This window comes from Equus caballus, chromosome 17, assembly GCF_041296265.1.
Source record: "Equus caballus isolate H_3958 breed thoroughbred chromosome 17, TB-T2T, whole genome shotgun sequence".
Classification (NCBI taxonomy): domain Eukaryota; kingdom Metazoa; phylum Chordata; class Mammalia; order Perissodactyla; family Equidae; genus Equus; species Equus caballus.
Window position 1 is genome coordinate 55,743,083 of NC_091700.1, and position 12,463 is coordinate 55,755,545.

The 12,463-nt window shown below is 35.1% G+C and overlaps 1 protein-coding gene across 3 annotated transcripts in view; it reads right to left on the bottom strand.

Moving 5' to 3' along the window:
* The window catches only part of DIAPH3 (diaphanous related formin 3), a 484,080-nt gene that overhangs the window by 190,579 nt on the left and 281,038 nt on the right, over positions 1-12,463 (bottom strand). For all 3 annotated transcript variants that reach the window (XM_070240326.1, XM_070240325.1, XM_070240327.1), the window contains one exon: positions 6,586-6,715. In XM_070240326.1, coding sequence (XP_070096427.1) covers positions 6,586-6,715 — 130 coding nt within the window. The remainder of the gene's footprint in view (positions 1-6,585; positions 6,716-12,463) is intronic.

Here is a 12,463-nt window from a genome sequence, read left to right on the forward strand (position 1 = left end):
ATCTGCAAACACTGTAAATTGTTAGTTTCTCAAAAAGATTAATGCTGTATTGATGCCACTTTCTGTCTGCTAACCTCCAAAAAGATATAGAGGTCTTCCTGAAGTGGTTTTCTTCATCATCATCATCTATCAACCCAAGCAGCAGCCGATTCAGGAAATGTTCCTAGCTCAGGATCTCAAAAAACAATCTTTAGCTGCAAGTATAGTTCCTCCATACCCAATGTTCTTCAGTGTCACTCTACATAATCCTTAGGCCTTCTAGGGATTTTGGCCGTGTTCTTTCTATATTCCATTCTGCTGCTTTTCAAAATAGTTCATAACTTGCAGTATAAAATAGTGCAACACCTCACATTCAAGTCTCCAGTTTAAACTGTTGATACCATCTCTATATAGATAATCCCAGGAAATGAACTGGCAGGATTTAAATAAAACGCTGTTTATCAGACAACTTGGACCTGTGTCCCCTTACCTGTACATCGTACTCACAGTACTCTATATTTTTCATAAATCCTATAATTACCTTGTGAATGGCCCAGTTATATTTCACTGTATTTTTTAATATTAAAAATGTTAATTTGTCTAACATACAATTTTATATATACTGCCCTTTTAGTAAGCACATGCAAACCTATATATGAAATACACTTTTTAAAATAAATTTATCTTTTATTATATTTGGCTTACAGTAATATTAAAATGTTTTTATTTTACAATTCCTAAATCTACTTATTAGATGGCTACAGATCATCAAATTAGATCACTGACACCTAACTACACCGGAGTCATAGACTAGCTTTCCAGACATAGCTTGTCACTCCACCATCGATCTGCAGAACCAGTGCTACACAGCCTGGAGACACCAAGTGTTTTCACTCTTTCCATAGGACAATGGGAAAAAAAAGGTAAAACCGCCTATCCATACCTCCCTTTGGGAAAGTGTCAACAGATAATTCATAATGGTACTAGCCTTTCAGCTATTTGCTTATAATAAAATTACAACTATTATAGTAGCAAAACAGAGATAACTGGTAAAGAAATATACATAGAGATATAGTGAGTAAAAGACAAAAATTTAGTATACTCTAGTGTAAATGAATGCATTCCAAGATAAAATCTATAAATAATCTATATAGAATTCCATACATCTAACTCTGAAATTAAATGTGAATGTTTGTGAACATATTTATTTAGAATGCCTCAATATTCCCTAATATAGGTACTAATTTATGTGTCATGTCTATTCAAAAAAGGAACTGAGGCATACTTGTAATTATTTAAAATCATGTAATAACTCATGGTTGGTACAAGAACCTTTGATATTCCTAAAATGATTACTAGCGAACATCCAACACAGCAGGTCTATGACTGTTCATCTGATCTGATAAAGTAAAACATCATTCAGTCTAGCCTACTCTACTCTACAGCCAAAAAAGTCTAAGCAAGAAAAATGTCTTAAGTTAGTATATTAGTTTGTTAGGGCTGCCGTCACAACATACCACAGACTGGGTGGCTTAAACAACAAAAATATATTTTTTCACAGTTCTAGAGTCCAAGATTAAGGTGTCGATAGGTTTGGTTTCTTCTGAAGCCTCTCTTCTTGGCTTGCAGATGGCCACCTTCTCTGTGTGTCCTCACATGGTCTATCTTCTATGCATGCCCATCCCTGCTGTGTGTCCAAATTTCTCCTTCTTATAAGGACACTAGTCAGATTGGATTAGGGCCCACTCTATGGGCCTCAATTTAACTTAATCACCTCTTTAACGGTCCTACTCCAATACAGCCACATTCTGAGGTACAAGGACTTAGGGCTTTAGCACATGAAGGGCTTCAACATATGGGGACAGAATTTAGCCCACTGCAGAATATATTTTTGTGCTTTCTATTGACAATTCGATTAAAGCAATATCCTACATGGTTGTCTTCTCTAAATTATTTTCATTTAAAGGCTCCCACCACCAATGTGTCCTGTCAAATTATTTCATTGTATTGGCAGAAATGAACACTAATGTGTATTTTCATAAAACTCTAATATCCTACAATTTATTTGAAACACCAAATGAATTATTTATCTTGTAAAATTCTGAGGCCCTAACCTATAATCTCCATGTCATAATGGTTCCAACTAACACAATGTTAGTTAATTCTGTTGCCCAACAAATATTTTTATGTATTTACAATGTACACTTAAAATATAAAATGCAATTGAATAACTAATACCGAATATTCAACATATATATCAAACTCGCTAATAAATTTTAATTGACATTTTTGGAAGGCTATAGCATAAGGAGGTTAATGGAAGCCTTTGCAAAGGCTTTTTGCTTGTTACAGCAAATGAATTTGAAATTTCAAACACAATGCAGTTTCCAGGTGGCAGCCACCTGGAAATTAAGTGCTCTAAGTGCTCACAGTAGGTGAAGGATAGATAAACATTTAGTATTTAGCAAGGCATTTATCATAAAATGTTGGACAGTCACAAGGAATTGGAAACCAAGAAATGTATTTGAGTAGACAAATATTTGGGTCAGACCCAAGAATTACTAGCTAAAAGCAAACAAACAGTCTTAAAAGCAAAGAGGTCTGTGAAATGGAAAGAACAAAAATCAAATTTAAGATGTCAAGGAAGGCTCCTGAAAGCTAACAATTTGGAAATGAAAAAAAAGTGAAAAACATCAGAAATAAGCACTCATTAAATCCACTCTGATAATAACCTGAATATTGCCTTTCTCTGGAAACCAATTTCATCCCCAGCAGTTCAAGGGATACTCTCTAGTCAGGAACAAGTAGTTCTTCAACAGTGGACTAAGATTTTCTGGAAAATTTACAAATATATTCTGAAGGAACGAGTAGAATGTACAGAAACTCAGGTGAGGTTCCCAGTAAGCACCAGGAAAAAGCATCAAAGGGAAGGTGATAGCTGCTTTAAGTTACTTAACGAAGGAGAGAACCAGATGACATTCTAGGCCACAGCTGCCACTTCCCATAGATTTAACTTAGAATCTACCACACAGCTCTCAGTGAAGAAGGCTACAAACAGACAGGAGAAATGAGAAAAGAAAAATCACAAGAAAGTGCACAAAAAGGGATTTTCTCAAGTAAATAAAATTTAGGGAGGAAAAGTTAAGGGTGTAGAAATCAAGAGCCACATTTCATGGCATATTGTGATCTATGTATTACGATGTAGCTGGAGATGGCAAGTAAGCTGTTGGACATAAAAGAGTGGAGCTTAGATGGGGAGTCTGGGGTATAAATTTGTAAGTCATTAATATATTGATAGTATTTAAGCCCTTAGGAACTGAAGAGGTCACCTAAGAGGATGCTATAGGGAGAAAAAAAGAGAAAGGTTCAGTACTAGGCTAATAACAGTAATACCCAGAGGTTGCACAGAATAAGAGGAGAAAATAAAGGATATTGAGAGTAACAGGGAGGACCCAGTTGGGACAGAAGCCAGATAACAGTGAGGGAGCCTGGGTTGCACTAAGATATAGAAACTATACCTTGGACCAGCAGCAAGACAAGAGTACAGTTTCCGACACAGAGTAATCACACACCATGTTCTTGTTAAATGAATGAGTGAATAAGTGAGTTACAGAACGGAGTAGCATGGCATTTCCAGAATTCAGAGTTGACTATCTAGGGAAGCATGGAACTATGTGGTAGAGCTATGATAACCCTAAATAAGACAGAGCTGAACAAAGTGATGCTGTAAACTTTGATTTTATTTTATTACACCCCAAACCCCCCCAGTTTTGGCATACTCTCTACTCATTAATAAAATACCATTCCAACTTAATAATGAAGCAGGTTATTGTGAAATAATCAATAAAACCTTCATAGATTAGAGCTCATTAATTTCAACCATTTAGATAAGAGAAAAATGTCTTCAACCCTTAGAAATCTGTAAAGGAAAGAAATACTACAATGGTATACAGGATATAATAATGACCCCAAATATTTTCACTGAAATACAACAGTAGAGCTGTAAGCCATTATCTCTTAAAAAAGCAGCAGCCTTAATGAAGTAGATTTTTGAAAATCGTCATACAGTTAAGCTCATTAGTTGCAATGAAAGTTCCCCCTGCTGATCCAGGAGTACCTAATGACCAGGATTTGTTATGTCTCAAAAACAAAGGTACTTTTTAATTCATGTGATAGCTCACTGAGGAGATTTCAAACCAGGAAACTTTTAAATGATGATATATAAGAGCCCTGAACTTCTTCAAAGCAAACAGACTTATTTCATCCAAAACATTACATTTATTCCTCTAAAATCTCATTCATTAATAGGGTAATGTAATCATAAAAAGAAATTATGCTCAACCATCACCTATACCATAAAAAAACTATCTCAGTGATGACTTTTCCACTTCAAATACGAAGTTGTCTGCTCCCTCTGAAACACATTAACGGTATCTGCTGACCCAAACACGTTTGCGTGCCTCCGCTACAACAGATGGAAACTAAACACCCCGAAGGCCCCAGAATGCCCCATGGAAACGCCAAAAAGGAAAACAAACAGAAGAGTCTAATTACCAAGTTACAACTCTGCAAGCCCTTATGGAAGCTAAATATTTTTCACAAGCAAAATACTGTAATATTTATCCAGAATTTTAAGTACAATAAAATGAGTCAAAACAGATAAACGATGTTTTTTCAAAAATTCATAGCAAAAACTGCTAGAAAATAAATTCTATAATAAAAAACACATCTGAAAGAGACGTACATTCCAATTTACTTATAAGGTTTTAGAACTAGGAGGAAAGATGGCAAATGATCATAAATGCAAACTGCTTTTACCAGAAAATGCTTGCACTGACTGAATTCTTGCTAATGACCTAGTGTTGATATAAGCTATTAACTACTCAACTATCTTTTCCCCAGAAAAAGAATTTCCTTTGTATTTCAAGGCACTTTGCACCACTTTTTCATCTACTACTCTGTTACTCATCAAGCTTAACGTTCATCAAGAAACTCATTTTCAATTCTTTTTCATCCCATTTACTCAAATTTTACTCCAAAATTTCAGAAATTTCGTTTTAGGAAAGTCACCATCCCTGAATTAACGAACAACTCACTGAAAAGCTATTTTGACTGTCACTGAGTTATTTTTAATGTTTTGTTTCTTTGTGCCCTTTTGCTTTATCTCACGTCGTTTAATATGTTAATATTCTTTAATATGTTAATATCTTAAATTCCATTAAAACACTTGCACCTATATATGTATGGACATCACCTTCTTATACCAAGGACACTTTATGGTGGCACAAGGGCAAAGTAAGCAATTCTAATATCATTAGAACATCAGGATGTAGGAGTGAAAAGTAAAGTAAAAAGTTTATTTTTGGCCTTAAAAATTCAGAATATTTCCAACTTTTTTTTGTTTCCCAACAGGCTGTATGAGATTTACACTTCAAAGAAATATAAATCTCACGAAAAAGTCTCAAAGAACACCTCAAACAATCACGTGACTCTCTGCAGATAAAGTGCGACAGCCTCCATTTTATAGAAGAACAATTTAAAGGAGGTAGGAAATGCTAAAAGTGATTTTCTTTTTAATTTAAGAAGGAATAGTCACTACAATAGAGAAAAAAAGCATCCTTCAAGTTGACAAATTCTAATTTTAAGAAGGAATTAAACAGATTACAAAAATAGCTTGACATTACTAATGACCAGTGGTTAACACAAAAAGAATACAGGTCCATCATTTCAGAGTTGTCTTCCAAACGGTATATCCATACATTTCTATATATTCATACACATATGTATTCATTCAAACATATACAGTTTGTGTATGTATATACACACAAATATATATGTATATACAAATATATATACATATGTATATACATACACATGTCTATATTCATACAAATGCATATTCATAAATTGGTTGTTGGAGCAAGTAAAATTTTTTCCATGGAATCCATGTGAAATATGAATGAAAACAAGATTTTTCAGGTGGTCAAAAAATTGCATTTGAATCATATTATAACCAACTATTAATGATAGGTCCTATCCTTTCTATAACCCTTCATAACCTGACCGGAGCCCACAGTAGGGGCTAGAAGCAGGTTAGAAATTTGGGCACTAAGAAGGAACGAATGGAATCTATGCTGGTTTGGTCTCTACTAGGACAAAGAAAGCAGGCTCCACCTGCAAGGTGGGCAGAGACAGATTTAGAACTCAGGCAAAAGGTGGTCATTGATTACAGGTGCTTGGCTCAGATACATAACTGTCCCCGAGTGCTTGTGAATGACACTGAATCAAGGGAGCATCACACTGACCTCAGTGGAGGAGGCTTAGCAGCAGAGATGGTGGGGCTGGCAGGTATTCACAAGCTTTAAACTGCAAAACCATGCATATTTGAATACAGGGCCTCACCTAACCAAACAAATTAAACTCATAGCTCCAATAATGACAACTCACAAAATAAATGTCCTACAACTTTCTAATTTTAAAGTGACATTCAGTATGAAAACTCTGTGACAAAGTGGCAAGTATGTTAAAATAAAAGACATTACTTTCTGTCTTTCAGTATTAACTGAAGACTCAGAGCAGTGAAATGTTTTCTATAAAAACACAAACCTTTACTAGCTTTGTCTAAATGTTCCATATCATCCACAAAATTCAGGATATCAGGGTACTTTTCTTCACATACTTCCACCAGAAAATGAAGTAGTGTTGTTTTCTGATCTGCTGATTTCGTATCCTTTAGCTAAATAGGACGAGAGGGAGAAAAAACACAAAGGGTCAAAAATATTTTGATAATCTGTCTACCTGAATAATGTTAATGCTGTATTTTGTAGGTAAGACATAAATGAGTTATAAATTTAGTTAATTCTATTTTTGAAAAGCAAATATTTAAATACTTTAAAAGCTACTCTTTACGTATGGCTATTTGGCCAAAGTCATTATTTAATTCAATTGAGTATGCAATGTTTTATAGCAAGAAATACATGGTGAAATGCCTAGGAAAATAGAATAACCTAAAAGTCTATTTAATAGTGGTACTTAAAACCACCCTGGGCATCCAGTCATTTTTTCATTTGGCACATATTTTACAACACCTACTAGATACCGTAGGAATTATAGAGACAATAATTTGTTAAGATGCTGTTAGGTGAAAAAAACCAGAAAAGAAAATATGGACTACGTTCCCTAGTGTGACAAACAGTATGGTAAAAATAATCATAAAGTACATCTAGGAGGACATGACATCTGAACTGAACACTGGAAGACAGAAGTTGTATGGGGTTAGGAAAGGGAAGGAGAAAATTCAAAGGTGCAATGCCATAGGCAGATGGAGCAGCATTTGAAAAAGGCCATATATGAGGAAGAAAATAGCACACTTGAGGAGTCTGAGTGATTCCAAAATGAAAGTGTGTGTTGGGGAGGGCAAGTCGGGAGGGTAGAAAGATAGAAATCTGGGAAGTTAAGACCAGACCGGAAAATAAAAGGAAAGGTACACTATGCATTTGGAATAGGATTCTGATCCCTATGAATTGGGAATTTTTAAATCAGATGAGAGACCATCAGACGTACATTTTAGAAAGCTCCCTCTAGCACAGTGTGGATAAAAGATTACAGTAAGGGTAAAAACAGGAGCAGGAAGAATAATTTTAAAGCTGTAGCAATAGTCCAGGCAGGGAGAGAAGACAGCCTGAGCTAAGGTAAAGCCTTGGGAACAGAAATAATGAGACAGACTGGGCATGGAAACCCAGGTGATGGCTTTGAGACCGGACAGAAAGGATGAGAAACAGATTTGAGTGGGGTGGGCAAAGAAGATGATTGTTTCAGTTTTGGACAAGTTGAGTTTGAAGCTGTTAAGTAACATCCAAGGGGAAATGTCTGGGCAGAATATAGATTTACATAGGTGTAGAATAGTGCTTCTCAAGTTTTTTTTTCATTATTGCCAGCTAAGGAGCTTTTTAGGCACCTTTCTCCTAATCACTTGGATCTATGAAATTTCAAAACCATAGATATACTGTATATCTGTTTATGCATTGTATGTATATCTGTGCTTTACATTTAAGAACAGTAAGATGAGATATTTTTGCTCCCCAAGAACTAATCTTCCATTCCTGGGGGGTGATAAACTGTTGAGAATCTTTTGCGGGTTAGAACTTAGAGGAGTAAAATGGCCTAGGAGCACTGGTTTGTGATCTCTTAGCTCCCAAAGCTAAAAAGTTAATCAAATAAACCCAAACATGTATTTAGAGTGAACGAAAGGACAGGACTTGAAGAGAAGATCAGCACAGATGAATCCTAGTCTGAAATGCCCAAGAAATGCAATCAGAAGGGAGAAGTGGTTAAGCCAAAATCTAACAATGAATAGTGGGGTTTTGTGCAGTGATTGGGGGTAAGGGGTGTTGGGTGGGAACACAGGGCAAATACGTAATCTGATAGCATTCCCCACAAGTGAGTAATCACCCAGAGCACAAATACGTATGAAGGAGGGAAAAAAAATCAATCTTTTCACACCAGGATTTAATTTAGAGCTCGAAATTCTTGGCATACCTAACTGTCACAGCCCTATTGACTTGCTTCCTTTCCAACAATTTCCCACTCTAAAATAGGTGTGTGTGTATGTATATATATCTCCATATGTAATATTTTTCAAATTCTACATCACTAAATATTATATCACTATCGGAAAAATACCAAGTAACAGTTAATATACAATAGTGGAAGAATGGGAGGGACTCTGTGCCATTACAAATATTAACAGATGCTACTTATTAATGCAAAAACTATCATATCCCTGGAAACACACAGCTACCCTCCTAGGCAGCCTGACTTTCACATGATTACTCACATAACAGGCTCAAATCCTCCAATGACCTATTCAACACACAAACCAAAAGAATGGTTCCTGGCACTTTAAAAACTGACTGATATCAACACTTAGTCCATTATTTGATGCCTTTTTAAAGGAACATAGATCACAACATCCAGCTGAGTGTTTTGAAAGCACACACTTCAAAAATGACTCGATTACCAGCTAGATTCAGTGCCACTAACATGGTGGAAGATCTAGTCATGCTAAAACATGCCCTTAACTAGTTATATAGCTTTGGGCAAGTTCCTGGACCTTGGTTTTCATACAGGCAAAATAAAAACATCGACTAGACAGAAAGGGAACTCTAAATTCAATTTCTACTCCAAACATATTAAGTATATATTATAGTGGGCTTAGTGTTAGTAGACATAGCAAGATCTAATTAAAAAAATACTAGAATAAAAATGAAGAAACCTAGTTATAATCTCCGTTTAGAAGTTATTTTTGTGTGCTTGGGTCAGTTAGAATCTTTCTATGACTTTCAGTTTTCACATACACTGAGAATGTTAATCCGATTTATTAAATTTACCTTCTGACTATATAATTTCATTCATGCTATCATTTTAAATGGATAAAGCCAGAGTAAAAGTAGCAAGCTTTCACTAATATAATACTTTTCTGTTGTATAATCAAGAATTAGCATAAAAGCTGTCTTCTGGGCTTTTTTTTTTTTTCCTAAAGATTGGCACCTGTGATAACAACCGTTGCCAATCTTTTTTTTTTTTTTTTCTGCTTTATCTTCCCAAACCCCGCCCCCGTACATAGTTGTATATCTTAGTTGCAGGTCCTTCTAGTTGTGGGATGTGGGACGCCACCTCAACGTGGCCTGACGAGCGGTGCCAGTCCGCGCCCAGGATCCGAACCCTGGGCCCGCGCAGCGGAGCACGCGAACTTAACCACTCAGCCACAGAGCCGGCCCCTGGGCTTTTTTTTTAAAGCATCCTAGCAATGAAGCTCTTTTATATTCCCCCCGTTTTACAGCAATGACCACCTGGAGAATATTATCCCTACTGTGGACTCTCAGCTCCTCGCTGTCACCAGTTCATACACGTCCTTACCCTGCTCCTTTCATGTGACACTAGATACACAGCCTGTGTGGAATGCTGATTACGACAAGCACCATCTACCTCTATAATTTGTCAAGGCTGGAAAGAGCTTTGCAGTACTATTTGTGATATAGCTAAACAGCCAGCAACTGCTAGGATTAATATATCAAGAAATCTCTATGATCCAACAACAACCAACTGGATCAATCTTGATCTTTATTCATGAGCAATAAGAATTAGAATTCAGAATTAGAATTCTGGAAATACTGTAGTTTATAGCATCTACCAATTTAATAAATGTTAAGTATGAGATTCAATATTCAGAGACAATCATAAAACTAAACACTAACTTATAAAGGAGGGTACTATCCTGGCTACATTATTGAAAACATCAACTGATTGGCAAGTAGTATATTGGTAATAGTCTCATATGAAAAAGTACACTCACTGAATAGCAACTAGAATTCTCTCATCCTTCCAAAATCTGTATTTAACAATTATGACACACATAGAATCAAATTTCAAAAAAAAATCAATTTTAAATTAAACCTAATAAATAAGAAGTTCAGATAAGAACCACAGATAGCAACCATTTATTGATAATGCCTGGTGTCTTATTTACAAACTACCAGGCAGCTCTAGATTCCAGGGAGGAGATTCTTCATTCAGGCCCTAATATTCTCAGGAAAAATTGCACAATGCCGCCAAAGTATTCTTCCTGCCTCCGTTACTCTACTCCCTCCCTCCTCACCTCAAATTACTTCAAAAAAGGAAGGTTTCCAAAAGTATGAAAGCACAATGAAATGTATTTATCAAATTCTTTATCTACTTGCTCAATATTCTTTTCACTTTTATGATAAACGTTAACAACTAAAAGGGCACATTCTATTTCTACTAATTTCTCATATCAAGCATAATCAGTGATTGAAATAGAACAAATAAAGTTTGGAAGATAGCACTAATTCTGTCAAAGAGAAAGAACAACTTGAACACTCTTTATACAACTAACGCTTGGAAAGAAAATGAAGCTAAGATATTTACTGTAAAAATTCATTTAGGTTTAAAAAATATTCTTTAAATTTTAACAGACATTGTTTGACAGGATTCCTTTTGTATTATTGTCAAGAGATTTATCATACTGATGAGTAATCATCACTGTTAAGTAGAATTTCTCACTTATATATTGTTTCTTTAAGGTACATTTAATGTGGCGTAGATGTCAAACAAACAATAAGATGGATGGAGTTTCTTCAACCACTCTGTTCATTCTAGACAAAATAATGTTAAAAGCAGATCCTGTAATAAATCATGGCCAAGTTGTCAGTCTTGAGTAAAACTCCTTTGTAGCCACAATGCAAGTTTTTGGAATATTTTTCAGGTATTCAGCACAAATTTGGATGACATTTAATGAATATTCCATTGCTTTAGCCACAGCCATGAAAATTCCTAAAATGTAATTTAGTATCTTCTTGGTGATCTCCAGAATTCAAAGAACTGAGACTTCTTACTCTTTGAATAATGAAACATATTTTAAGAATATTGACAAAATACTAACTTTGCTATGTTCCCCCATTACTTTGTTCCTACAATCTAAGTATGTATCAAAATAGCACTGACTTTTTAGATGTTCTAGACATTGATGAACACCAGAAAAAAGATGAAATTATGGGCATCTTCAATGGCCCCAAGAACATTCTAGAAGACTCTCACTTGAGAATAGTATTAATCTTGAGGATGACAGTAGCAGCTCTTACTTAATCTGGCACTTACTGTAAGACAGAGACTAACCAAAAACTATGTTTAGTCCTTAAAACATGCTACATCCCTATGAGGAAGGAACTAGTGTTATATCCATTATTTAAAGAGGAGAAGAGAGAGATTTGAGAGATCACATACCATACCCCAGAGATCACATAGCTATTATCTGGTAGAGTCAAGATTTGAATTCTTGTCTGTGTGAATCCAAGCTCTTAACCACTAAAAAACATAGTTCCTCCACAAAAATCCTTATCTAGGGTAGTTTATTATTATGGACAAAAGAAACAAAATCCTCAAAAACACAGTGGATACAAAATGGTAGTTAAGAAAAGCATTAATACAAATTAAAATACTGAAGACCTATAACCCACTAATTTTACCCTGGATATTCCTCCTAAAACAGACACCTTCTACCTTGAGGTCATTTCTAGTTCTGACAGTATGACATTCTTTTTATTGTTTCGTTTATAAAATTAATAAAATTCCACCTGAATCCTATCAAACATCAAGTCTTTGCATTTTTGCTAATAGATTAGTGCTAACAAAATAATATATGAATATGGTTGGAAAGAAAAGATATCTGTAAAGTTTAACCTTTAACAGACTTAAGTATATTTACTAACATCATATTCTATCCTAAATCCTTTGCAGAATAAAGTAATTTGTATATGTATGAAATGGCATCTCTAAATAAGTTAAAGGTATCCACATGAAAATGGATGTGTGAATACAAACTGCCAAAGATTATATCATATTTGCTGAGATAAGAAGCTCAAAAAGTCAATGTACAGTACAGATTCACTAGAAAAACCACCGCAAC